This window comes from Salmo salar, chromosome 25 (assembly GCF_965601325.2).
Source record: "Salmo salar chromosome 25, fSalSal1, whole genome shotgun sequence".
In the NCBI taxonomy this organism is placed as follows: domain Eukaryota; kingdom Metazoa; phylum Chordata; class Actinopteri; order Salmoniformes; family Salmonidae; genus Salmo; species Salmo salar.
Genome location: NC_138315.1, coordinates 23,104,371 through 23,129,999, shown reverse-complemented (window position 1 = coordinate 23,129,999; position 25,629 = coordinate 23,104,371). Strand labels below are relative to the sequence as shown.

The 25,629-nt window shown below is 47.7% G+C and overlaps 1 protein-coding gene across 2 annotated transcripts in view; it reads left to right on the top strand.

The window, feature by feature from the left end:
* The window catches only part of LOC106586393 (voltage-dependent L-type calcium channel subunit beta-4), a 55,518-nt gene that overhangs the window by 8,881 nt on the left and 21,008 nt on the right, over window positions 1-25,629 (top strand). The window contains exon 1 of one of the 2 annotated variants that reach the window (XM_014173620.3): window positions 10,215-10,553. The exons of the other annotated variant lie outside the window; for it this stretch is intronic. Within the exon in view, the coding sequence (XP_014029095.1) occupies window positions 10,509-10,553 (45 nt within the window). The 5' untranslated portion in view covers window positions 10,215-10,508. Of the gene's footprint in view, window positions 1-10,214; window positions 10,554-25,629 lie in introns of those variants that run through there. 2 annotated transcript variants of the gene reach the window in all.

Here is a 25,629-nt window from a genome sequence, read left to right as displayed (position 1 = left end):
TGTGAGAAAGCTCATAGAAGGGATGACCACCCTTCCCCCTTCCCATTACTGAAGCCTCAGGGGTTTACTGTAGAGGTCAGGGGATGTGGAAAGGATGAACCCTCCTCTTCCTCTCCATTATCATAAAACAGGGTTGGTTAGGAGAGAATCAAACCTGTCCTAAAAGGGGGTTGGGTATTCTATTTATTTGACCTTTATTTTAGCAGGGAGTCACCATTGAGACCAGTGTCTCTTTTTCAAGGGAGCCCTGCATATACAATTTCATAGAACAAAATCTAATACAACATAAAACAAGTCAAATACAGCATGACACAAATTGCACAGATAAACATAAATATACAGTGCATTCGGAAAGTATTCAGACCCCTTGACTTTTTCCACATTTTGTTACGTTACAGCCTTATTCTAAAATGGATCAAATAAAACATGTTCCTCATCAATCTACACACAATACCCCATAATGACAAAGCAAAAACAGTTTTTTAGACATTTTTGCAAATCTATTAAAAAGAAAAAACAGAAATAGCTTATTTACATAAGTATTCAGACCCTTTGTTATGAGACTGGAACTAGAGCTCAGGTGCATCCTGTTTTCATTGATCATCCTTTATTACTATCATTTATTTTTTCTCCCCAATTGGTAGTTACAGTCTTGTCCCATCGCTGCAACTCCCGTACGGACTCGGGAGAGGCGAAGGTCGGGAGCCATGCGTCCTCCGAAACACGACCCTGCCAAGCCTCACTGCTCGCTTAACCCGGAAGCCAGCCGCACCAATGTGTTGGAGGAAACACCGTTCAACTGGCGACCATGTCAGTATGCATGCACCCGGCCCACCAGAGGAGTCGCCACAGCGCGATGGGACAAGGACATCCCGGCCGGCTAAACTCTCCCCTAACCCAGACTACACTGGACCAATTGTGCACCGCCTCAATTGTGCGACACAGCCCGGGATCTGTAGTGACACCTCTAGCACTGCCATGCAGTGCCTTAGACGGCTGCGCCACTCGGGAGGCCCCCTTGAGATGTTTCTACAACTTGATTGGAGTCCACCTGTGGTAAATTCAATTGATTGGACATGATTTGGAATGGCACACACCTGTCTATATAGGGTCCCACAGTTGACAGTGCATGTCAGAGCAAAAACCAAGCCATGAATTGTTCGTAGAGCTCTGAGACAGGATTGTGTCGAGGCGCAGATCTGGGGAATAGTACCAAAAAATGTATGCAGCATTGAAGGTCCCCAAGAACACAGTATCCTCCCTCATTCTTAAATGGAAGATGTTTGGAATCACCAAGACTCTTCCTAGAACTGGCCACCCGGCCAAACTGAGCAATCGGGGGAGAAGGGCCTTGGTCAGGGAGGTGACCAAGAACCTGATGGTCACTCTGACAGCGCTCCAGAGTTCCTCTGTGGAGATGGGAGAACCTTCCAGAAGGACAACCATCTCTGCAGCATTCCACCAATCAGGCCTTTATGGTAGAGTGGCCAGACGGAAGCCACTCTTCAGTAAAAGGCACATGACAGCCCACTTGGAGTTTGCCAAAAGACACCTAAAGGACTCTCAGACCATGAGAAACACGATTCTCTGGTCTGAGGAAACCAAGATTGAATTCTTTGCCTGAATGGCAAGCATCATATCTGAAGGAAACCTGGCACCATCCCTGGTGGTGGCAGCATTATGTTGTGGGGGGTTATGTTTTTCAGCGGCCGGGATTGGGAGACTAGTCAGGATCGAGGCAAAGATGAACGGAGCAAAGTACAGAGAGATCCTTGATGAAAACCTGCTCCACAGTGCTCAAGACCTCAGACTGGGGCGAAGGTTCACCTTCCAACAGGACAACGATCCTAAGCACACAGTCAAGACAACGCAGGGGTGGCTCGGGACACGTCTCTGAATGTCCTTGAGTGGCCCAGCCAGAGCCCGGACTTGAACCCAATCGAACATCTCTGGAGAGACCTGAAAACAGCTTTGCAGCGACGCTCCCTTTCAACCCTGACAGAGCTTGAGAGGATCTGCAGAAAAGAGTGAGAGAAACTCCCCAAATATAGGTGTGCCAAGCTTGTAGCGTCATACCCAAGACAACTCGAGGCTGTAATCGCTGCCAAAGGTGCTTCAACAAAGTACTGAGTAAAGGGTCTGAATACTTATGTTTTTTGTTTTTGCTTTGTCATTATGGGGTATTGTGTGTAGGTTGATGAGGGGGAGCAAATAGCTGTATACATTTTAGAATAAGGCTGTAACATAACAAAATGTGGAAAAGGTCAAGGGGTCTGAATACTTTCCGAATGCACTGTACACAAAACACAATAAACTAAATCAAACACATTCTTCATTATAATATTCCTCTGTCCACTCTCTAAACTTCCCCAGGGACACTAAGGGAACTCTCTAAACTTCCCCAGGGACACTAAGGGATCTCTCTAAACTTCCCCAGGGACACTAAGGGATCTCTCTAAACTTCCCCAGGGACACTAAGGGATCTCTCTAAACTTCCCCAGGGACACTAAGGGATCTCTCTAAACTTCCCCAGGGACACTAAGGGAACTCTCTAAACTTCCCCAGGGACACCAAGGGATCTCTCTAAACTTCCCCAGGGACACTAAGGGATCTCTCTAAACTTCACCAGGGACATTAAGGCATCCCTCTAAACTTCCCCCAGGGACACTAAGGGAACTCTCTAAACTTCCCCTTGGACACTAAGGGATCTCTCTAAACTTCCCCAGGGACACTAAGGGATCTCTCTAAACTTCCCCAGGGACACTAAGGGATCTCTCTAAACTTCCCCAGGGACACTAAGGCATCTCTCTAAACTTCCCCAGGGACACTAAGGGATCTCTCTAAACTTCCCCAGGGACACTAAGGGAACTCTCTAAACTTCCCCAGGGACACTAAGGGATCTCTCTAAACTTCCCCTTGGACATTAAGGGATCTCTCTAAACTTCCCCAGGGACACTAAGGGATCTCTCTAAACTTCCCCAGGGACACTAAGGGATCTCTCTAAACTTCCCCAGGGACACTAAGGGATCTCTCTAAACTTCCCCAGGGACACTAAGGCATCTCTCTAAACTTCCCCAGGGACACTAAGGGATCTCTCTAAACTTCCCCAGGGACACCAAGGGAACTCTCTAAACTTCCCCAGGGACACTAAGGGATCTCTCTAAACTTCCCCAGGGACACCAAGGGATCTCTCTAAACTTCCCCAGGGACACTAAGGGATCTCTCTAAACTTCTCCAGGGACACCAAGGGATCTCTCTAAACTTCCCCAGGGACACTAAGGGATCTCTCTAAACTTCCCCAGGGACACTAAGGGATCTCTCTAAACTTCCCCAGGGACACTAAGGGATCTCTCTAAACTTCCCCTTGGACATTAAGGGATCTCTCTAAACTTCCCCAGGGACACTAAGGGATCTCTCTAAACTTCCCCAGGGACACTAAGGGATCTCTCTAAACTTCCCCAGGGACACCAAGGGATCTCTCTAAACTTCCCCAGGGACAATAAGGGATCTCTCTAAACTTCCCCAGGGACACCAAGGGATCGCTCTAAACTTCCCCAGGGACACCAAGGGATCTCTCTAAACTTCCCCAGGGACACTAAGGGATCTCTCTAAACTTCCCCAGGGACACCAAGGGATCTCTCTAAACTTCCCCAGGGACACCAAGGGATCTCTCTAAACTTCCCCAGGGACACCAAGGGATCTCTCTAAACTTCCCCAGGGACACCAAGGGATCTCTCTAAACTTCCCCAGGGACACTAAGGGATCTCTCTAAACTTCCCCAGGGACACCAAGGGATCTCTCTAAACTTCCCCAGGGACACTAAGGCATCTCTCTAAACTTCCCCAGGGACACTAAGGGAACTCTCTAAACTTCCCCAGGGACACTAAGGGATCTCTCTAAACTTCCCCAGGGACACTAAGGCATCTCTCTAAACTTCCCCAGGGACACTAAGGGATCTCTCTAAACTTCCCCAGGGACACTAAGGGAACTCTCTAAACTTCCCCAGGGACACTAAGGGATCTCTCTAAACTTCCCCAGGGACACTAAGGCATCTCTCTAAACTTCCCCAGGGACACTAAGGGATCTCTCTAAACTTCCCCAGGGACACTAAGGGATCTATGTGTACTGTTTTTTAGAGATTATTCCAAACACCAAAGGAGTCTCCAGAGTTAACAACCCTGTGAACGGGTTTGATAAATTGTCATTTTAATTCTGAAATAGTGAGTTAAGTCGGAAGCTTGTGGAGCAGGGCTTTGTAAACAAAAAGAGCGTACTGATGTGATCTATGTGACTTCAAAGAGGTCCAGCCAACCTTTTGGTAAAGAATACAGTGATGAGTAATGAAACTGTCTTCTGTGATAATACAAAGGGTGCTATGATCCTGAGTGATCCTCAGTAGGGGATCCTGAGTGGCGCAGTGTTCTAAGGCACTGCATCGCAGTGGTAGAGGCGTCACTACAGACCCGAGTTCGATCCCGGGCTGTATCACAACCGACCGAGATCGGGAGTCCCATAGGGCGGTGCACATTTGGCCCAGCATTGTCTGAGTTAAAGCTTAAATTAAAAATGGCATCCAGGGGTTTAAAAGTAAAAGCAGCTGCACTTTGATAAATAGTATCACCAAAATCAATAACAGGTAGCAAGGTAGACTGCACAATCTGCTTCCTGCTGGCTAGAGAGAGAAACGATCTGTTTGTGTAAAAAAAACTCACTTTAGTTTCTTAACAAGCTCATTCATATGTTTTTTAAACAAATCATTGTCAATCCAAATACCAAGGTATTTGTAATGCAGAGACTCTTTCGATTATAGAACCATCGGATGAGTGAAGATGTAATTCATCTGAGACAATCTTATAAGAACTTGAAAACAACATGTATTTAGTATTGCCTGTATTAAGCACAAGTTTTAAATCAGTAAAGGTTTCCTGCATAGCTGCAAAATCGGACTGTAGCCTTGTCACAGCTAGGTCAGCAGCTGGGGCAATTGTGTACATAATAGTATCATATAGATGTAACCCTAACCCTAACCCAAATTGATCTCTATTCAAAATGCCATGCTCAGATAAAAAAGAGCTAAATTGTTTATTTACCAAGGATTCAAGAATCTTAGCTGGACATGGAAGCCTGGAAATGGGACAATAATTATCAAGATCACTACTATCCCTGCCCTTGTGGAGTGGCAGCACATAAGCTGTTTTCCATACTTTTGAAATATCTCCTGATAACAATGTTAGATTTAACATATGGGTTACTGAGCCAGCAATGAGGGGGGCAGCACACTTGAGCAGACCCGGCTCCAATTGGTCAGTCCCTGTGGATTTCTTGGTATTTATAGCAAGTAAGGCATCAATGACTTATATTTCTGTGAATTGCCGAAATGCAAAAACTTGACTACCATTTAACGAGTCAATCTACAAAATTTCAGAATTGGCATTTTGCCCACAGTCCCCGCCGTTCAATGAGATGTTGTTTAATCCATTTTGTAAAGATAATTTTGCTGTTTGCTTGAGTAATTGGAAATGGAAGGGAGTTGCATGCGATCATGGCTCTCTAAAAAATTGTGCGTAGCCGTGACTTGGGGACTGTGAAGAGACCTCTGGTGGCATGTCTTGTGGGGTATGTATGGATGTCTGAGCTGAATTTGATTATGCAGACAATATGGAATTTTCATCACAGTAATATTTCTCATAAAAACTAGAAGAGAAGTAGTTACTATCACGTCAACCCTCAAACAGGAAAGGCTGGCATACATGTTGTTGATGTAAGTTATGTATGTGCATTTAAGGCCAAGGCGTGCTGCTCTGTTTTGAGCCAGCTGCTGCTTTGCTGGGTCATTCTTTGCTGCACTATATTACCGGACAGTAATCAAGATGGGACAACACCAGAGCCTGAACGACTAGTACAGTGGATTTGTGTCAAAAACGCAGAACAGCTTCCTACTTGTTAGATATTACTGCACTGTCAGAGCTAGAAGCACAAGCATTTCGCTACACTTGCAATAACATCTGCTAAACACGTGTATGTGACCAATAAAATTAGATTTAATTTGATTTGATTCAACTTGCTCATTGATTACACCCTTTATGTACAACTCCAGTTGAGGTTCAGGTCTTAGAGAATGTTTTGAACCAAATACAATACTTTTAGATTTGGATTTATTTAAGAACAGTTGATTATTAATCACCCATTCTGATACTGACTGTAAATCCTTATTTAGCATTTCAGTGAGCTGTCTGGGTTTGGGTGCTGACATGTAGAGTGGAATCATCCGCATACATAGTCATTATAGCTTTGTGTAAGACCAGTGGCAAATCATTTAGAGAAACAAAGATCAATAACGGGTCCAAGGCAACTGCCCTGAGGGACACTGCACTGTACATATCTGATGTTTAGGGCTGAGCGATTAGTGATTTTTGAGGTCGGGTCGGTTTCGTTTCTATTATTAAAAAATAATCACGGTTTTCTATTTCATACATTAATGCACTATGCATCATGTGGGTTGAATGCTGTAACAACATATAAAAAAACAACTAATAAAAGTCCCATGATGGTTGTGACTGGCCATTACTGCTTATAACTTGATTTTATTTTATTTTATTTAACCTTTATTTAACTAGGCAAGTCAGTTAAGAACAAATTCTTATTTACAATGACGGCCTACCAAAAGGCATCCTGCGGGGACGGGGCCTGGGATAAAGAATCAAAAATATATCAAATATAAATATAGGACAAAAAACACATCACAACAAGAGAGACAACACAACACTACATAAAGAGAGACCTAAGACAACAACACACCAAGGCAGCAACACATGACAACACAACATGGTAGCAACACAACATGACAACAACATGGTAGGAGCACAAACATGGTACAAACATTATTCGGCACAGACAACAGCACAAAGGGCAACAAGATAGAGACAACAATACATCACACAAAGCAGCCACAGCTGTCAGTAAGAGTGTCCATGATTGTGTCTTTGAATGAAGAGATTGAGATAAAACTGTCCAGTTTGAGTGTTTGTTGCAGCTCGTTCCAGTCGCTAGCTGCAGCGAACTGAAAAGAGGAGCGACCCAGGGATGTGTGTGCTTTGGGGACCTTTAACAGAATGTGACATGCAGAACGGGTGTTGTATGTGGTGGAGGGCTGCAGTAGATTTCTCAGATAGGGGGGAGTGAGGCCTAACTTACAGTATGAACCATCATGTAATCACATTACTTTAATCAAATATTTCAGTTGTTGTGTATATTACATTTGTTTTATTTTCTGACTTTATTATTTAATTCCAAGTCTTCATCTCATCTCTATAGAGCTGCTGCCTATGCTGTCTGACAAAATCACTCTTTTAGTAGTTCTTCAAAGTAAATAAGGCTTTGTGGCTGCTGAATACCTACTGTCAATCACTTAGATAATGTATTTTCAGGATACCTCGTGAAGCATCTGTTTTCTGTCCCTCTCGATCGGGCGTTCTCTCTTCTCTCTGTCTCCTTGTCTTCTCCACACAGACCAGACAAGTAGGCGAGCAATTTTACATTTTTTATTTTATTTGACCATTCAGAATACATTAAGAAGCCACACCAGGCAACCAATACATTTACCAAAATTGACAAGGATTATATACACAAAAAGTCAAATACTTTTTTCCACTGTGGTCCTTTGTTGGTTGGCTTATACAAAAAAGCAAATATGGATTATGGTCATTGTAGTTAATTACCACATTTTCTGCGCTAACCTATGTAGAATATTGGCCTGTTGGAAACTACAACTCTCTACTACGTCGCACAGTTCGGGCTTGATTTGATTTATCTCCAGAGAAACAGCACATCGATCTCACAGAAGAAAAAAAATAACAAAATGGAATTTTACACATTTTGGTTAATTGCTTAGCACTCCTGATGTTAGAGAAGCTTCCATTGAAAAACACTCTCTGGGTTCAATTGTATAAATAACTCTCCAACCATGTGATGGCAATAACATCAAAGGCTGCACTGAAATCTAACAATACAGCTCCAACTAACAACGTGTTATCCATATATTTTAACCAATTATCTGTAGTGCAGTACAAGTTAAGTGCCCTTCTCTATATTTCATGCTGAAAGTCGGTAGTTAACTTGTTCTCTAAAAAATTGCATTTTAATTGGTCAAACACAATCCTCTCCATCAGTTTACTAAGAACAGACAGCAAACTGATTGGGCGGCTGTTAGAGCCAGCAAAGGGTGCTTTACTGTTTAAGGGCAGTGTGCTTTACTCTTATAAATGACTTTAGGCCCAACCTTTGGCACTTTGGCATTCCTTTTTATTGCCACAATGTTATGGTCACTACAGCCAATGGAAATGATATTGCTTTGGAGCAAAGCTCTGCAGCGTTAGTAAAAATATAATCAATACAAGTAGATGTCACAGATCCAACACTATTGGTATATACTCTAGCTGGTTAAGTGATAACCTGGGTCATATTACAGACATTAGTCACAGTTAGAAGCTTCCTCTTGATCGAACAGCTAGTTGCTAACCAATCAATGTTCAGATCCAGTGGCGACCCGTCATTCAGAGCCCCACCTGTTTTGAGCCTCACCTGAGCCAATCACGGCACAATTAGAGAATATTACCAACCCCTACGCTCTGTATTTTCCACTGGCTGCGCCACCACCACAGAAAGCACTGAGCTAGGCTGAAACACCTGCATTTTGGAGCTGCCTTAATCAAGAACGCAAAAAAGACACCATGTTTGGCTACGGCTTTATTAACTTAATTACTTTTGTTTTGCCTGTTTTGCATGTTATTTTGGCATTAATACGTGTCACATATCAGTTTGCAAACAATGTAAAAAAAAAAAGTGGGGTTGGGTAGGAGAGAGTCAAACCTGTCTGGTTGTGATGTTTCATATTTTCAGATTAGAAGATGGGCAGTTTGTAGCATGTGCACCTGCTGTAAGTCTCTTCATCACTAGAGGGCGATATTGCTCCAGTTTTCTACCAGGTCTTTAGAAAGGAGCTCTCTGAATCCCAACAAATGTTACCCTGCAATTTCACTTGATTAGTTCAAAAGGACACACTTGTTTGAAAATGTACTTGTTTATCGAAATTGGAATCAGAAACTAGAAAAATATATAATGAATATATCTCCTCATTATAAAATGAAATGATTTGTATGTCTAATTTTACACTGAGTATACACAACATTAAGAACACCTACTCTTTCTATGACATAAACTGACCAGATGAATCCAGGTGAAAGCTATGATCTCTTATTGATGTCACTTGTTAAATTCACTTCGATCAGCGTAGACATGGATTGAGACATGGATTGTGTGTGAGCCATTCAGAGGGTAAATGGGCAAGACAAAAGATAAAAATGCCTTTCAACGGGGTATGGTAGTAGGTGCCAGGCGCAATGGTTTGTGTCAAAAACTGCAACACTGCTGGGTTTTTCACACTTTTCCTGTGTGTATCAAGAATGGTTCCACCACCCAAAGGACAACTTTGGGAAGCAATGTAGTCAACACACACTCACACACACACCTGCATCCCACTGAACCTAAGCAGGGTCGATACTGGTCGGTCCCTGGATGGGAGAACAGATGCTGCTGGAAGTGGTGCTGAAGGGCCAGTAGGAGGCACAATTTCCTCTGCCCCCCCCCCCCCCCCCCCCCCAAAAAAAAAGATTCCAATGCCCCAGAACTTTGCCCTGTGTAGAGTGCCGTCTTTTGTATGGGATGTTAAACGGGTCTGGCCCTCAATCTGACCCTCATACCATCATGGCCACCTAATCATTCCCAGCTTCCAGTTGGCTCTTTCATCCCCCCTCCCCCAGTAACTATTCCCCAGGTCGTTGCTGTAAATGAGAATGGGTTCTCAGTCAACTTACCTGGTAAAATAAGGGTTATAAAAATATAAACACACACAAACATATCAGTCTCATCACCAATCCACCATACGACAGAGGAAAATAAAAAGAGATAGAGGAGGGCTATAGAGGTAAAGATAGAGAGAATACAACAGAGGGTATTAGACATCGGTAGAAAATTACAAGAGACCCCAGTCAGAGATGGAGGGGAAAGGCTGCTGCTCTCAATCTACAGACCCTCCTCTTCTCTTCCTTATTCACCATCAGTGAGAATGCTCGCTCAAGCTGACTGGAGCAGGAAGAAGCCAATCAGCAGCCTGCCTCCCTGCTTTGTCATCAGCCTATGATTGAGGAACAGTTGTCTCTTCATTTGGAAGGCAGATAAAATGCCAGGTCTGGATCTAGAAAGCAGCCTCTGGGGATAACTGAAGCTCTGCGTTGTCTTATTATGGGTTTAAGGAAAACTCTTTAAGCCTGGGGAAAAAATATTACATTCACCATCAAGGCTAAGAGAGGAAAACAATAAGAATGGTGTGGTTGTTTTCTATCTAGTGGGAATGTAACCCCCATTAATCCATCTCTAGTGCTGGTGCTTCAATCCATCGTTACTATTTTTGTCAATTCGTCAAGAGGTGCTTGTTGGAATATTAAACCTCCATGTATGATAATTTGTACCTACATGGATTTGAAGACTCGGAGGCGGTGAGTAAGGGGTTGTGGTGGAGGGCTAGATGGTGTAAGAAGTGTTAATTGCCTGTGCCGTGCTGTTATTTTCTCATTGTGTGTTTGTGTGTGTCTGAGAAAGAGAGAGAGAGAGAGAGGGGTGCCTGTGTATTGACAACACCATACAACTGACACTGGTTGAACATGCAAACACACACACAAAATGCACTCAAACACACAGGGGGTCGACTCAGCGTGTATAAGAGAAGGTGTGTGGATCATGGGGGGAAGGGAATGGAGGAGAGGGATGCATGTGTCTCTGTATGGTTCTCCGTGTGGTTCTCGTTCTCTGTATGGTTCTCTGTGTGATTCTCCAAGGCTAATGTTGTTTTCTGATGCCACTGAAGGAGAACAAGCTAGATGAACCCTTCATTCCTTCGTTCTATATTATTGAACATCCACTGATCTTGACATACAGGACTCTCTCTATACCATCTACCATGTCTTTGGATGACTGATTAGCCAATACACGCTGTAACTCTGTGTGTGTGTGTGTGTGTGTGTGTGTGTGTGTGTGTGTGTGTGTGTGTGTGTGTGTGTGTGTGTGTGTGTGTGTGTGTGTGTGTGTGTGTGTGTGTGTGTGTGTGTGTGTGTGTGTGTGTGTGTGTGTGTGTGTGTGTGTTTAGCCTGCGGAGCAGAGCCCTAGCCTTCCCTTTAAGGTTGTGATTGTTTAATGTATCATTATGTAGCTCCTTAGAACAGAGAGCTGCAAGTATTTTGTGTCTCATTTAAAGGGACAGTGTCCCACCATTTTCCTTCTCTCACTCTGTTGTTTTCTCCTTTCACTTTTTCTCTCAGATGAAAGCATGTATAGTACAGTCAACACACACATAAGGATGCAGATGATCAGAGAACCATGAGGCCCAAAACACAGAGCAGTATCACAATCCTATCAATGCAGACTACACAGGGCTAGAATAAGTCTTCATACACACAACCATTATACTCAATTGCTATGGAGCAACCCAACTTTATATTGACGTGTGATGGGAATCAAAAAGAGAAAAACGTTTTTGGGCTGGGTAGGGAGTGAAGTGAGGGAGAGATGGGTGAAGGGAGAGAGAGAATAGTTAAGGGAGGGAGAGAGTAGTGAAGGAATAGAGAGAGTAGTGAAGGGAGGGAGAGAGTAGTGAAGGGATAGAGAGAGTAGTGAAGGAATAGAGAGAGTAGTGAAGGGATAGAGAGAGTAGTGAAGGGAGGGAGAGAGTAGTGAAGGGAGGGAGAGAGTAGTTAAGGGATAGAGAGAGTAGTTAAGGGATAGAGAGAGTAGTGAAGGGAGGGAGAGAGTAGTTAAGGGATAGAGAGAGTAGTGAAGGGAGGGAGAGAGTAGTGAAGGGAAGGAGAGAGTAGTGAAGGGATAGAGAGAGTAGTGAAGGAATAGAGAGAGTAGTGAAGGGATAGAGAGAGTAGTGAAGGGATAGAGAGAGTAGTGAAGGGAGGGAGAGAGTAGTGAAGGGAGGGAGAGAGTAGTTAAGAGATAGAGAGAGTAGTGAAGGGAGGGAGAGAGTAGTGAAGGGAGGGAGAGAGTAGTGAAGGGATAGAGAGAGTAGTGAAGGGAGGGAGAGAGTAGTTAAGGAATAGAGAGAGTAGTGAAGGAATAGAGAGAGTAGTTAAGGGAGGGAGAGAGTAGTTAAGGGATAGAGAGAGTAGTTAAGGAATAGAGAGAGTAGTGAAGGAATAGAGAGAGTAGTTAAGGGAGGGAGAGAGTAGTTAAGGGATAGAGAGAGTAGTTAAGGAATAGAGAGAGTAGTGAAGGGATAGAGAGAGTAGTTAAGGGATAGAGAGAGTAGTTAAGGGATAGAGAGAGTAGTGAAGGGAGGGAGAGAGTAGTTAAGGGATAGAGAGAGTAGTGAAGGGAGGGAGAGAGTAGTTAAGGGAGGGAGAGAGTAGTGAAGGGAGGGAGAGAGTAGTGAAGGGAGGGAGAGAGTAGTTAAGGGATAGAGAGAGTAGTGAAGGGATAGAGAGAGTAGTGAAGGGATAGAGAGAGTAGTGAAGGGAGGGAGAGAGTAGTGAAGGGAGGGAGAGAGTAGTTAAGGGATAGAGAGAGTAGTTAAGGGATAGAGAGAGTAGTGAAGGGAGGGAGAGAGTAGTGAAGGGAGGGAGAGAGTAGTGAAGGGATATAAGGGAGGGAGAGAGTAGTTAAGGGATAGAGAGAGTAGTGAAGGGAGGGAGAGAGTAGTTAAGGGAGGGAGAGAGTAGTTAAGGGATAGAGAGAGTAGTGAAGGGATAGAGAGAGTAGTGAAGGGAGGGAGAGAGTAGTGAAGGGAGGGAGAGAGTAGTTAAGGGATAGAGAGAGTAGTGAAGGGAGGGAGAGAGTAGTGAAGGGAGGGAGAGAGTAGTGAAGGGTATAGGGAGGGAGAGAGTAGTTAAGGGATAGAGAGAGTAGTGAAGGGAGGGAGAGAGTAGTGAAGGGAGGGAGAGAGTAGTTAAGGGATAGAGAGAGTAGTGAAGGGATAGAGAGAGTAGTGAAGGGAGGGAGAGAGTAGTGAAGGGATAGAGAGAGTAGTTAAGGGATAGAGAGAGTAGTGAAGGGATAGAGAGAGTAGTGAAGGGAGGGAGAGAGTAGTGAAGGGAGGGAGAGAGTAGTGAAGGGATAGAGAGAGTAGTGAAGGGAGGGAGAGGGGAGGGGAGTGAAGAGAGGGAGAGAGGAGTGAAGGGAGGGTGAGAGTAGTGAAGGGATAGAGAGAGTAGTGAAGGGAGGGAGAGAGTAGTGAAGGGAGGGAGAGAGTAGTGAAGGGAGGGAGAGGGGAGGGGAGTGAAGAGAGGGAGAGAGGAGTGAAGGGAGGGAGCGGGGGAGAGAGGGAGAGGGGAGTGAAGGGAGGGAGAGAGGAGGGGAGTGAAGGGGGGAAGGGAGAGGGGAGGGGAGTGAAGGGACGGGAGGGGAGGGAGAGAGGAGAGGGGAATGAAGAGAGGGGAGTGAAGGGAGGGAGAGGGGAGGGAGAGAGGAGTGAAGAGGGGGAGAGCGGAGACAAGGGAGGGAGAGAGGAGTGAAGAGGGGGAGAGCAGAGAGAAGGGAGGGAGAGAGGAGTGAAGAGGGGGAGAGCAGAGAGAAGGGAGGGAGAGAGGAGTGACGGGAGGGAGAGGGGAGTGAAGGGAGGGAGATGGGAGAGAGGAGTGTAGGTAGGGAGAGAGGAGTGGGGAGTGAAGGGAGGGAGAGGGGAGTGAAGGGAGGGAGAGGGGAGAGAGGAGTGTAGGTAGGGAGAGAGGAGTGGGGAGTGAAGGGAGGGAGAGGGGAGAGAAGTGAGGGAGATAGGAGGGAAGGGAGGGAGAGAGGAGTGAAGGGAGGGAGATGGGAGGGAGAGGGGAGTGAAGGGAGGAAGAGAAGAGAGAAGGGAGGGAGAGGGGAGTGAAGGGAGGAAGAGAGGAGAGAAGGGAGGGAGAGGGGAGTGAAGGGTGGGAGAGAAGAGTGAAGGGAGGTTGAGGTGGGTGAAGGGAGGGAGGGAGAGAGGAGTGAAGGGAGGTTGAGGTGAGTGAAGGGAGGGAGGAAGAGAAGAGAGAAGGGAGGGAGAGGGGAGTGAAGGGAGGAAGAGATGAGAGAAGGGAGGGAGAGGGGAGTGAAGGGTGGGAGAGAAGAGTGAAGGGAGGTTGAGGTGGGTGAAGGGAGGGAGGGAGAGAGGAGTGAAGGGAGGTTGAGGTGAGTGAAGGGAGGGAGGGAGAGAGAAGTGAAGGGAGGTTGAGGTGAGTGAAGGGAGGGAGGGAGAGGGGAGTGAAGGGAGGGAGAGGGGAGTGTAGATTCACACTGAGCAGGGATCTATCGTGCTTTTTCACACTCTCTCCCTCCATCTGTCTTCCTGTAGATTGGTGAAACTAAACTGATATTCTTTTCATCACATTGTCAAGAAATTACACTGTAATTGCACTATTATTACACGGTCATAATCCTTTTCTATTTCCAATACATTTCTCTTTCTGTATGTTCTGGTTAATTTGTATGTCCTTACATGGGGACCAACTCCAATAGGTTCATCAAGACCTGGCCAAATCGGTAACACTTTATTTGGATAGAGAGATGGGCAACTTTGATTGGGGTGGGGCCCACAAAAAATCGGAACTCATGATGAGGGGCCGCAGTTGTACACATTTTGCCATGGGGTGTAGAGGAAATGTTGCTGCTTAAAGCAGGTTTGCTGCAATTCTAATCATTTTGCCATGGGGGCGGAGAGGAAAATGAGCTGTTTTACAGCACATTTTGTGCAATTCTTAACATTCTGCCATAGGGTGGAGAGAAGTATTTGCAGGTTTTAATAAAATAGCTGAGTGAGGAGACTGACTAACAAAATCAGTGCAGTAATTTGACCATGATTACTACAAGTTTAGATAGCTGGCCACTAGATGAATTTACCAATCAAAAGATTTTTAGTTGACATGGGCTTATTGAGTTACTATCAATGACTGACATAACAAGAGAAAAACTGCTCAGGCACAACCAAATGTCGAATTGCCCCTTGTGTATTTGTAACAACTGTCTTCAAAAATGGACCAAGGCGCAGCAGGTATGTGGAAACTCATAGTTTAATTCCAAAAAGGAGTAAAGCATCCACCGGACAAAACAATACACGACAGCAACAGTCTTGCAGGCACACAACATGCAGTGCAAAAACAACTACCCACAACCCCAAAGAAAAACACACACTCCTATATAGGACTCCCAATCAAAGGCAACTCAACACACCTGCCTTCAATTGGGAGTCCCAATCACCAACACAACCATTCACACACACAAAACCCCTGCCACATCCTGACCAAAACTAACACCATTACGCCCTCTGCTGGTCAGGACGTGACAGTACCCCCCCTCAAGGTACAGACCCCGGAATGCACCTAAAAAAAAAAACAACCCCCAAACAACAACAAATATCCCCCTAAACAATAAGGGAGGGAAGGGAGGGTGGCTGCCGTCAACGACGGCACTGTGCTACACCCTCCCTCCCCAACCCACCTCTCCTGGAGGTGGCTCAGGTGCAGGACGTGGACCTCGCTCCACCTTCGGCGTCGCCCACTTCGGTGGCGCTGATAGCTGCGCCGGGCAGACGGGCCACTCGGGCTGACCCTGGCAGACGGACCACTCTGGCTGGACCGGAGGACAGGCAGGCCACTCGGGCTGGCCCGGAGGACAGGCGGGCCACTCGGGCTGGCCCGGAGGACAGGCGGGCCACTAGGGCTGGCCCGGAGGACAGGCGGGCCACTCGGGCTGGCCCGGAGGACAGGCGGGCCACTCGGGCTGGGCCGGAGGACAGGCGGGCCACTCGGGCTGGGCCGGAGGACAGGCGGGCCACTCGGGCTGGGCCGGAGGACAGGCGGGCCACTCGGGCTGGGCCGGAGGACAGGCGGGCCACTCTGGCAGCTCCGGGCAGTCGGGCCACTCTGGCAGCTCCGGGCAGTCGGGCCACTCTGGCAGCTCCGGGCAGTCGGGCCGCTCTGGCGACTCTCGACTGGCGGGCGGCTCTGGCGACTCTCGACTGGCGGGCGGCTCTGGTGACTCTCGACTGGCGGGCAGCTCTGGTGACTCTCGACTGGCGGCAGCTCTGGTGACTCTTGACTGGCGGGCAGCTCTGGTGACTCTTGACTGGCAGGCAGCTCTGGTGACTCTTGACTGGCGGGCAGCTCTGGTGACTCTTGACTGGCGGGCAGCTCTGGTGACTCTTGACTGGCGGGCAGCTTTGGCGACTCTTGACTGGCGAGGCTGGGCTGACGCACTAGACGCCTGATGCGTGGGGCTGGTACTGGATGTGCCAGCCTGGAGACACGCACCTCCATGCTAGCGCGTATAGCGGGAAACACCGGACCGTCGAGGCGCACTGGCGGTCTTGAGCGCAGGGTTGGCATCACCCCTTCCGGCTCGATGCTCACTTCACCCTGGCACATGCGGGGCGCTGGTACAGGGCGGACTGGCCTGTGCGTACGTATAGGCGAGATGGTGCGTACCTCAGCGTAACATGGCGCCCTCCACCTCATACGCACCTCCCTGTAATCACAGGTAGCTGGCTTACAGCTCTTCCTTGGCCTGGCCAAACTACCTGTGTGCCCCCCCCAAAAAAAATATTGGGGGTGCCTCTCGGGTTTCCTACCCAGACGTGTTCCAGCATAACGTTCGCTCCCTTCTCCTGCTGCCTCTGCTCTTCTCAGTGCCTCCACCTGTTCCCATGGGAGGCAATCCCTTCCGGCCAGGATCTCCTCCCAGGTGTAGCATCCCTTGCCATCCAGGATGTCCTCCCATGTCCATTCCTCCACCCGATGCTCCTTCCTCTTCCGCTGCTTGGTCCTTTGGTGGTGGGTAGTTCTGTAACAACTGTCTTCAAAAATGGACCAAGGCGCAGCGGTATGTGGATACTCATAGTTTAATTCCAAAAAGGAGTAAAGCATCCACCGGACAAAACAATACACGACAGCAACAGTCTTGCAGGCACACAACATGCAGTGCAAAAACAACTACCCACAACCCCAAAGAAAAACACACACTCCTATATAGGACTCCCAATCAAAGGCAACTCAACACACCTGCCTTCAATTGGGAGTCCCAATCACCAACACAACCATTCACACACACAAAACCCCTGCCACATCCTGACCAAAACTAACACCATTACGCCCTCTGCTGGTCAGGACGTGACAGTATTCTACTTTTCTTCCCCCCCAAAATGTTGAGTTGCCCATCCCAGCTCTACTGACTATCTACAGACTATCAGTAACATTTCAACTAACTAGCTACTAACCCTAAACCTAACCTTAACTCTTATCCGAACCCTCAACCCTGGCCCTGTCCTAACCCTAACCTTAACCCTTACTCTAACCCTTATTCTAAACCTAACCCTAACCTTAACCCTTACCCTAACCCTTATTCTAAACCTAACCCTAACCTTAACCCTTACCCTAACCCTTATTCTAAATCTAACCCTAACCTTAACCCTTACCCTAACCCTTATTCTAAACCTAACCCTAACTGTAACCTTAGCAAGCAGTTGCTTATCAACAGATAGTTTGTTGATAGTATGACCGACCATCTGTAGAGTATCTACAGATGGTCTATCTGGACTATCCCAATAAAGTGTGACCGCTATGTCTTAGACATTTGTTTAATCCATCTCCCCTGTAAGAGGGTGTCTTGTTGTTACCCAGCAGTACTAAACTTCTTCTAGGCATCTCTGCTCCAGAATATTTCGTAATGGTCCTGTAGACTGTTATCGGTGCTTATCACTGGTCTGGAAGTGTTAGTGGCTGCCATTTTCAGACAGTATCTTCCTAGGCGTCTCAACAGATAAGCCATGAGTGTGGCCTGATCCTTGATTGTTTCAAGCCCAGCTTCCTTGACACTCATAGATAACTTTCTCACTAGTGGCCTAGTAGTGTGAGTGGCCTGGTGGTGGGAGAGGTGCCTTGTGCAGGAATCTTTTAAAGGTGATAAACTTTAGGATCTTGTTTGAATTTTTCCATTGTACTTTCAGAAAATGTCCATAATATATCTGTAGTAATAGTGTAATAATGGTGTTTCACAGTATTACTTACCCGCCAGTGTTGTGATTGGCTGTGATATTCACCTATTCATTTCTCCCGCAAAAGTGGCATCTGTTGTCAAAATGGGAAAGCTGTTTTGACTTTGTGGCTGTGTTATCTAGTGGAAATCGGGTCAAGCGGCTAATGTAGAAATTGTTCTGTCATTTTCCTGGTTATTGAAATTCTACACTGTTCGCTCAATTTAAGTTTATGTGAGAAAACAAGCACTGAATAGTGTAGGGAATCATTGTACCATCTAAATCGCTGTGAAATATATTTTCAATAACAACAAATATTGTTTTTACAGCTGTTTGAACTGGTGGACCAAAACCGAAAGTAAAAGGCTCAATTGGAGTCTCCGCCATGTTAAGGGGAAATGGGACACGGGGCAGATTTGTTTTGAATGCAGCCTAGTGCTGTTGCAATTCACCTAGCTTCCATATAGGGGAGAAATTTTGAGACATTCTAGATGTAGCACCTTTAAAGTGTGTCATGACAGCATGCCTCCGACAAGCATGTGAAGAGGCGCAAACAGATATCACATTTCTTCTAAGCTTCAATTCCTTTGTAGTCTCTCTTGACCCACGTTCGGCAGACTCAATAACCTTGGTTTCTCAAATGACTGCCTCGTCTGGTTCACCAACTACTTCTCAGATAGAGTTCAGTGTGTCAAATCGGGGGGGCCTGTTGCCCGAACCTCTGGTAGTCTCTATGGGGGTGCCACAGGGTTCAATTCTCGGGCCGACTCTTTTCTCTGTATACATCAATGATGTCGCTCTTGCTGCTGGTGATTCTCTGATCCACCTCTATGCAGATGACACCATTCTGTATACATTTGGCCCTTCTTTGGACACTGTGTTAACAAACCTCCAAACGAGCTTCAATGCCATACAACACTCCTTCCGTGGCCTCCAACTGCTTTTGAATGCTAGTAAAAGTAAATGCATGCTCTTCAACCGATTGTTGCCCGCGCCCTCCCGCCCATCTAGAATCACTACTCTGGACGGTTCTGACTTAGAATATGTGGACAACTACAAATACCTAGGTGTCTGGTTAGACTGTAAACTCTCCTTCCAGACTCACATTAAGCATCTCCAATCCAAAATTAAATCTAGAATCGGCTTCCTATTTTGCAACAAAGCCTCCTTCACTCATGCTGCCAAACATACCCTCGTAAAACTGACTATCCTACCGATCCTTGACTTCGGCGATGCCATTTACAAAATAGCCTCCAACACTCTACTCAGCAAATTGGATGTAGTCTATCACAGTGCCTTCCGTTTTGTCACCAAAGCCCCATATACTACCCACCACTGCGACCTGTATGCTTTTCTATTGTATTATTGACTGAACGTTTGTTTATGTGAAACTCTGTGTTGTTGTTTTTGTCCCACTGCTTTGCTTTATCTTGGCCAGGTCGCAGTTGTAAATGGGAACTTGTTCTCAACTGGCCAACCTGGTTAAATAAAGGTGAAATAAATCAAATAAAAAACATTAATACATCTAGTGTGAGATGGGCTTTAAGAATAATTACATTGATTCGGATGACCATCCTACCCATGCTAGATTACGGAGACATCATTTATAGATCGGCAGGAAAGGGTGCAGGTAAGGGTGCTCTCGAGCGGCTAGATGTTCTTTAACATTTGGCCATCAGATTTGCCACCAATGCTCTTTATAGGACACATCACTGCACTATACTCCTCTGTAAACTGGTCATCTCTGTATACAGCGTTAAACGGGTGTCCTTACTCTCTGAGGTCATTAAAGATCCCATTGCACTTATCGTAAGAGTAGGGGAGTTAACCCCGGTGTCCTGGCTAAATTCCCAATCTGGCCCTCATACCATCATGGTCACCTAATCATCCCCAGCTTACAATTGGCTCATTCATCCCCCTCCTCTCCCCTGTAACTATTCCCCAGGTCGTTGCTGTAAATGAGAATGTGTTCTCAGTCAACTTACCTGGTAAAATTAAAATTAAAATTAAAATACCCGTCGCAAGACCCACTGGTTGATGCTTATTTATAAACCCCTCTTAGGCCTCACTCCCCCCTATCTGAGAAATCTACTGCAGCCCTCATCCTCCATATACAACACCTGTACTGCCAGTCACATTCTGTTAAAGGTCCCGAAAGCACACACATCCCTGGGTCGATCGTCTTTTCAGTTCGCTGCAGCTAGCGACTGGAACGAGCTGCAACAAACACTCAAACTGGACAGTTTTATCTCAATCTCTTCATTCAAAGACTCAATCATGGACACTCTTACTGAAAGTTGTGGCTGCTTTGTGTGATGTATTGTTGTCTCTACCTTCTTGCCCTTTGTGCTGTTGTCTGTGCCCAATAATGTTTGTACCATGTTTTGTGCTGCTACCATGTTGTGTCCTACCATGTTGTTGTCATGTTGTGTTGCTACCATGTTGTGTTGTCATGTGTTGCTGCCTTGTTGTGTTGTTGTCTTAGGTCTCTCTTTATGTAGGGTTGTGGTGTCTCTCTTGTATTGACGTCATTGTAAATAAGAGTTTGTTCTTAACTGACTTGCCTAGTTAAATGAAGGTTAAATAAAACAATTTTAAAAAACATTGTCGCCACAAGGTCAAAGTCATTTCCTTCTACGTAACTGCTGGCTGGTTTGCTTTGTTGATCAGTCAAAGTCTGACATAGGGGTGACACATCGATTGTTTTGAACTGACATGAATGTCAAATGCTTTATTATCTTAATGTTGAAAGTGTGTGGGCGACGGAGAGAAACAAAATGGTGCAGTTTGAGGTCATGTGGTGGAGAGTGATGAGGGTGCTGGAGATGGGGGGTGTGAACAGGTGGGTCTGGGCAGGTGTGATGTAGTTGATGTTTGTGTGATATTGTCGTTTATATGTGTATGTTTTGTATTGTTAATATAAAATAATCTTACCAAAAAATGTATTGACATGAATTTTTGGCTTTCTTTACATTCCCATACATTTTGCCATAATGAGGTAGTAAATAACAGTTATTTGTATTGATGGAAAGATTCTAAATGGATCATTACTGCTGGTGCATGGAAATCTGGTCCTGGTAGCATTAATCCTAACTAAATTGATTGCCTCATTGGTTGTTTTCAATGGGTTTCAATTGGTCTTTTCAGTTTTTGTTGGCCAAAATACCCTTTTTGGTTTGTTGTTATCCTCTGCATATTTTTGTTGTTTTCAAAGTGACAGGTAGTGCTCAAGTTTTCCTCCTCTATTATCCCCCAGTCTCCCCCAATCTCCCCTATTATCCCCCAGTCTCTCCCCAATCTCCCCTATTATCCCCCAGTCTCTCCCCATCCTCCCCTATTATCCCCCAGCCTCCCCCATCCTCCCCTATTATCCACCAGTCTCTCCCCATCCTCCCCTATTATCCCCCAGCCTCCCCCATCCTCCCCTATTATCCCCCAGTCTCTCCCCATCCTCCCCTATTATCCCCCAGCCTCCCCCATCCTCCCCTATTATCCACCAGTCTCTCCCCATCCTCCCCTATTATCCCCCAGCCTCCCCCATCCTCCCCTATTATCCCCCAGTCTCTCCCATCCTCCCCTATTATCCCCCAGTCTCCCCCATCCTCCCCTATTATCCCCCAGTCTCTCCCCATCCTCCCCTATTATCCCCCAGTCTCACCCATCCTTCCCTATTATCCCCCAGTCTCTCCCCATCCTCCCCTATTATCCCCCAGTCTCTCCCTAGTCCTCCCCTATTATCCCCCAGTCTCTCCCCATCCTCCCCTATTATCCCCCAGTCTCCCCCATCCTTCCCTATTATCCCCAAGTCTCCCCCATCCTTCCCTATTATCCCCCAGTCTCTCCCCATCCTCCCCTATTATCCCCCAGTCTCTCCCCATCCTCCCCTATTATCCCCCAGTCTCTCCCCATCCTCCCCTATTATCCCCCAGTCTCCCCTATCCTCCCCTAGTGTCCCTCAGTCTCTCCCCCATCCTCCCCTAGTATCCCCAGTCTCTCCCCATCCTCCCCTAGTATCCCCCAGTCTCTCCCCATCCTCCCCTAGTATCCCCAGTCTCCCCCATCCTCCCCTAGTATCCCCCAGTATCTCCCCATCCTCCTCTAGTATCCCCCAGTCTCTCCCCATCCTCCCCTAGTATCCCCAGTCTCTCCCCATCCTCCCCTAGTATCCCCAGTCTCTCCCCATCCTCCTCTAGTATCCCCCAGTCTCTCCCCATCCTCCCCTAGTATCCCCAGTCTCTCCCTATCCTCCCCTAGTATCCCCCAGTCTCTCCCCATCCTCCCCTATTATCCCCCAGTCTCTCCCCATCCTCCCCTAGTATCCCTAGTCTCTCCCTATCCTCCCCTAGTATCCCCCAGTCTCTCCCCATCCTCCCCTATTATCCCCCAGTCTCTCCCCATCCTCCCCTAGTATCCCCCAGTCTCTCCCCATCCTCCCCTAGTATCCCCCAGTATCTCCCATCTTCCCCTAGTATCCCCCAGTCTCTCCCATCTTCCCCTATTATCCCCCAGTCTCTCCCCATCCTCCCCTAGTATCCCCCAGTCTCTCCCCATCCTCCCCTAGTATCCCCCAGTCTCTCCCCATCTTCCCCTAGTATCCCCCAGTCTCTCCCATCTTCCCCTAGTATCCCCCAGTCTCCCCCATCCTCCCCTAGTATCCCCCAGTATCTCCCATCTTCCCCTATTATCCCCCAGTCTCTCCCCATCCTCCCCTAGTATCCCCCAGTCTCTCCCCATCCTCCCCTAGTATCCCCAGTCTCTCCCTATCCTCCCCTAGTATCCCCCAGTCTCTCCCCATCCTCCCCTAGTATCCCCCAGTATCTCCCATCTTCCCCTATTATCCACCAGTCTCTCCCATCTTCCCCTATTATCCCCCAGTCTCTCCCCATCCTCCCCTAGTATCCCCCAGTCTCTCCCCATCCTCCCCTAGTATCCCCAGTCTCTCCCTATCCTCCCCTAGTATCCCCCAGTCTCTCCCCATCCTTCCCTAGTATCCCCCAGTCTCTCCCCATCCTCCCCTAGTATCCCCCAGTATCTCCCATCTTCCCCTAGTATCCCCCAGTCTCTCCCATCTTCCCCTAGTATCCCCCAGTCTCCCCCATCCTCCCCTAGTATCCCCCAGTCTCTCCCCATCCTCCCCTAGTATCCCCAGTCTCTCCCTATCCTCCCCTAGTATCCCCCAGTCTCTCCCCATCCTTCCCTAGTATCCCCCAGTCTCTCCCCATCCTCCCCTAGTATCCCCCAGTATCTCCCATCTTCCCCTATTATCCCCCAGTCTCTCCCATCTTCCCCTAGTATCCCCCAGTCTCCCCCATCCTCCCCTAGTATCCCCCAGTCTCTCCCCATCCTCCCCTAGTATCCCCCAGTCTCTCCCCATCTTCCCCTATTATCCCCCAGTCTCTCCCATCTTCCCCTAGTATCCGCCAGTCTCCCCCATCCTCCCCTAGTATCCCCCAGTCTCTCCCCATCCTCCCCTAGTATCCCCCAGTCTCTCCCCATCTTCCCCTATTATCCCCCAGTCTCTCCCATCTTCCCCTAGTATCCCCCAGTCTCTCCCATCTTCCCCTATTATCCCCCAGTCTCTCCCCATCCTCCCCTAGTATCCCCCAGTCTCTCCCCATCCTCCCCTAGTATCCCCAGTCTCTCCCTATCCTCCCCTAGTATCCCCCAGTCTCTCCCCATCCTTCCCTAGTATCCCCCAGTCTCTCCCCATCCTCCCCTAGTATCCCCCAGTATCTCCCATCTTCCCCTATTATCCCCCAGTCTCTCCCATCTTCCCCTAGTATCCCCCAGTCTCCCCCATCCTCCCCTAGTATCCCCCAGTCTCTCCCATCTTCCCCTACTATCCCCCAGTCTCTCCCCATCCTTCCCTAGTATCCCCCAGTCTCTCCCATCTTCCCCTATTATCCCCCAGTATCTCCCCATCCTTCCCTAGTATCCCCCAGTCTCTCCCCATCCTTCCCTAGTATCCCCCAGTCTCTCCCCATCCTTCCCTAGTATCCCCCAGTATCTCCCATCTTCCCCTAGTATCCCCCAGTCTCTCCCTAGTCCTCCCCTAGTATCCCCCAGTCTCCCCCATCCTCCCCTAGTATCCCCCAGTATCTCCCATCTTCCCCTAGTATCCCCCAGTCTCTCCCCATCCTCCATCCTCCATCTTTCCAAACACACCAAGACAGTCGTGAAGACGGCACGACAAAACTATTTTTCCTCTCAGGAGACTGAAAAGATTAGGCATGGGTCACCAGATTCTCAAAAGGTTCTACAGCTGCACCATCGAGAGCATCCTGACCGGTTGCATCACCGCCTGGTATGGCAATTGCTCGGCATCTGACCGTATGGCGCTACAGAGGGTAGTGTGTATGACCCATTACATCACTGGGGCCAAGCTTCCTGCCATCCAGGACCTATATAATAGGCGGTGTCAGAGGAAATCCCATAACATTTTCAGAGACTCCAGTCACCCAAGTCATAGACTGTTTTCTCTGCTACCACACGGCAAGCGGTACCGGAGCGCCAAGTCTAGTACCAAAAGGCTCCTTAACAGCTTCTACCCCCAAGCCATAAGACTGCTGAACAATTAATCAATTGGCCAATATTTACATTGACCCCCCCCCCATCCTCCCCTATTATCCCCCAGCCTCCCCCATCCTCCCCTATTATCCCCCAGTCTCTCCCATCCTCCCCTATTATCCCCCAGTCTCTCCCTAGTCCTCCCCTATTATCCCCCAGTCTCTCCCCATCCTCCCCTATTATCCCCCAGTCTCCCCCATCCTTCCCTATTATCCCCCAGTCTCTCCCCATCCTCCCCTATTATCCCCCAGTCTCCCCTATCCTCCCCTAGTGTCCCTCAGTCTCTCCCCCATCCTCCCCTAGTATCCCCCAGTCTCTCCCCATCCTCCCCTAGTATCCCCCAGTCTCTCCCCATCCTCCCCTAGTATCCCCAGTCTCCCCCATCCTCCCCTAGTATCCCCAGTCTCTCCCCATCCTCCTCTAGTATCCCCCAGTCTCTCCCCATCCTCCCCTAGTATCCCCAGTCTCTCCCCATCCTCCCCTAGTATCCCCCAGTCTCTCCCCATCCTTCCCTAGTATCCCCCAGTCTCTCCCCATCCTCCCCTAGTATCCCCCAGTATCTCCCATCTTCCCCTAGTATCCCCCAGTCTCTCCCCATCCTCCCCTACTATCCCCCAGTATCTCCCATCTTCCCCTAGTATCCCCCAGTATCTCCCATCTTCCCCTAGTATCCCCCAGTCTCTCCCCATCCTCCATCCTCCATCTTTCCAAACACACCAAGACAGTCGTGAAGACGGCACGACAAAACTATTTTTCCTCTCAGGAGACTGAAAAGATTAGGCATGGGTCACCAGATTCTCAAAAGGTTCTACAGCTGCACCATCGAGAGCATCCTGACCGGTTGCATCACCGCCTGGTATGGCAATTGCTCGGCATCTGACCGTATGGCGCTACAGAGGGTAGTGTGTACGACCCATTACATCACTGGGGCCAAGCTTCCTGCCATCCAGGACCTATATAATAGGCGGTGTCAGAGGAAATCCCATAACATTTTCAGAGACTCCAGTCACCCAAGTCAT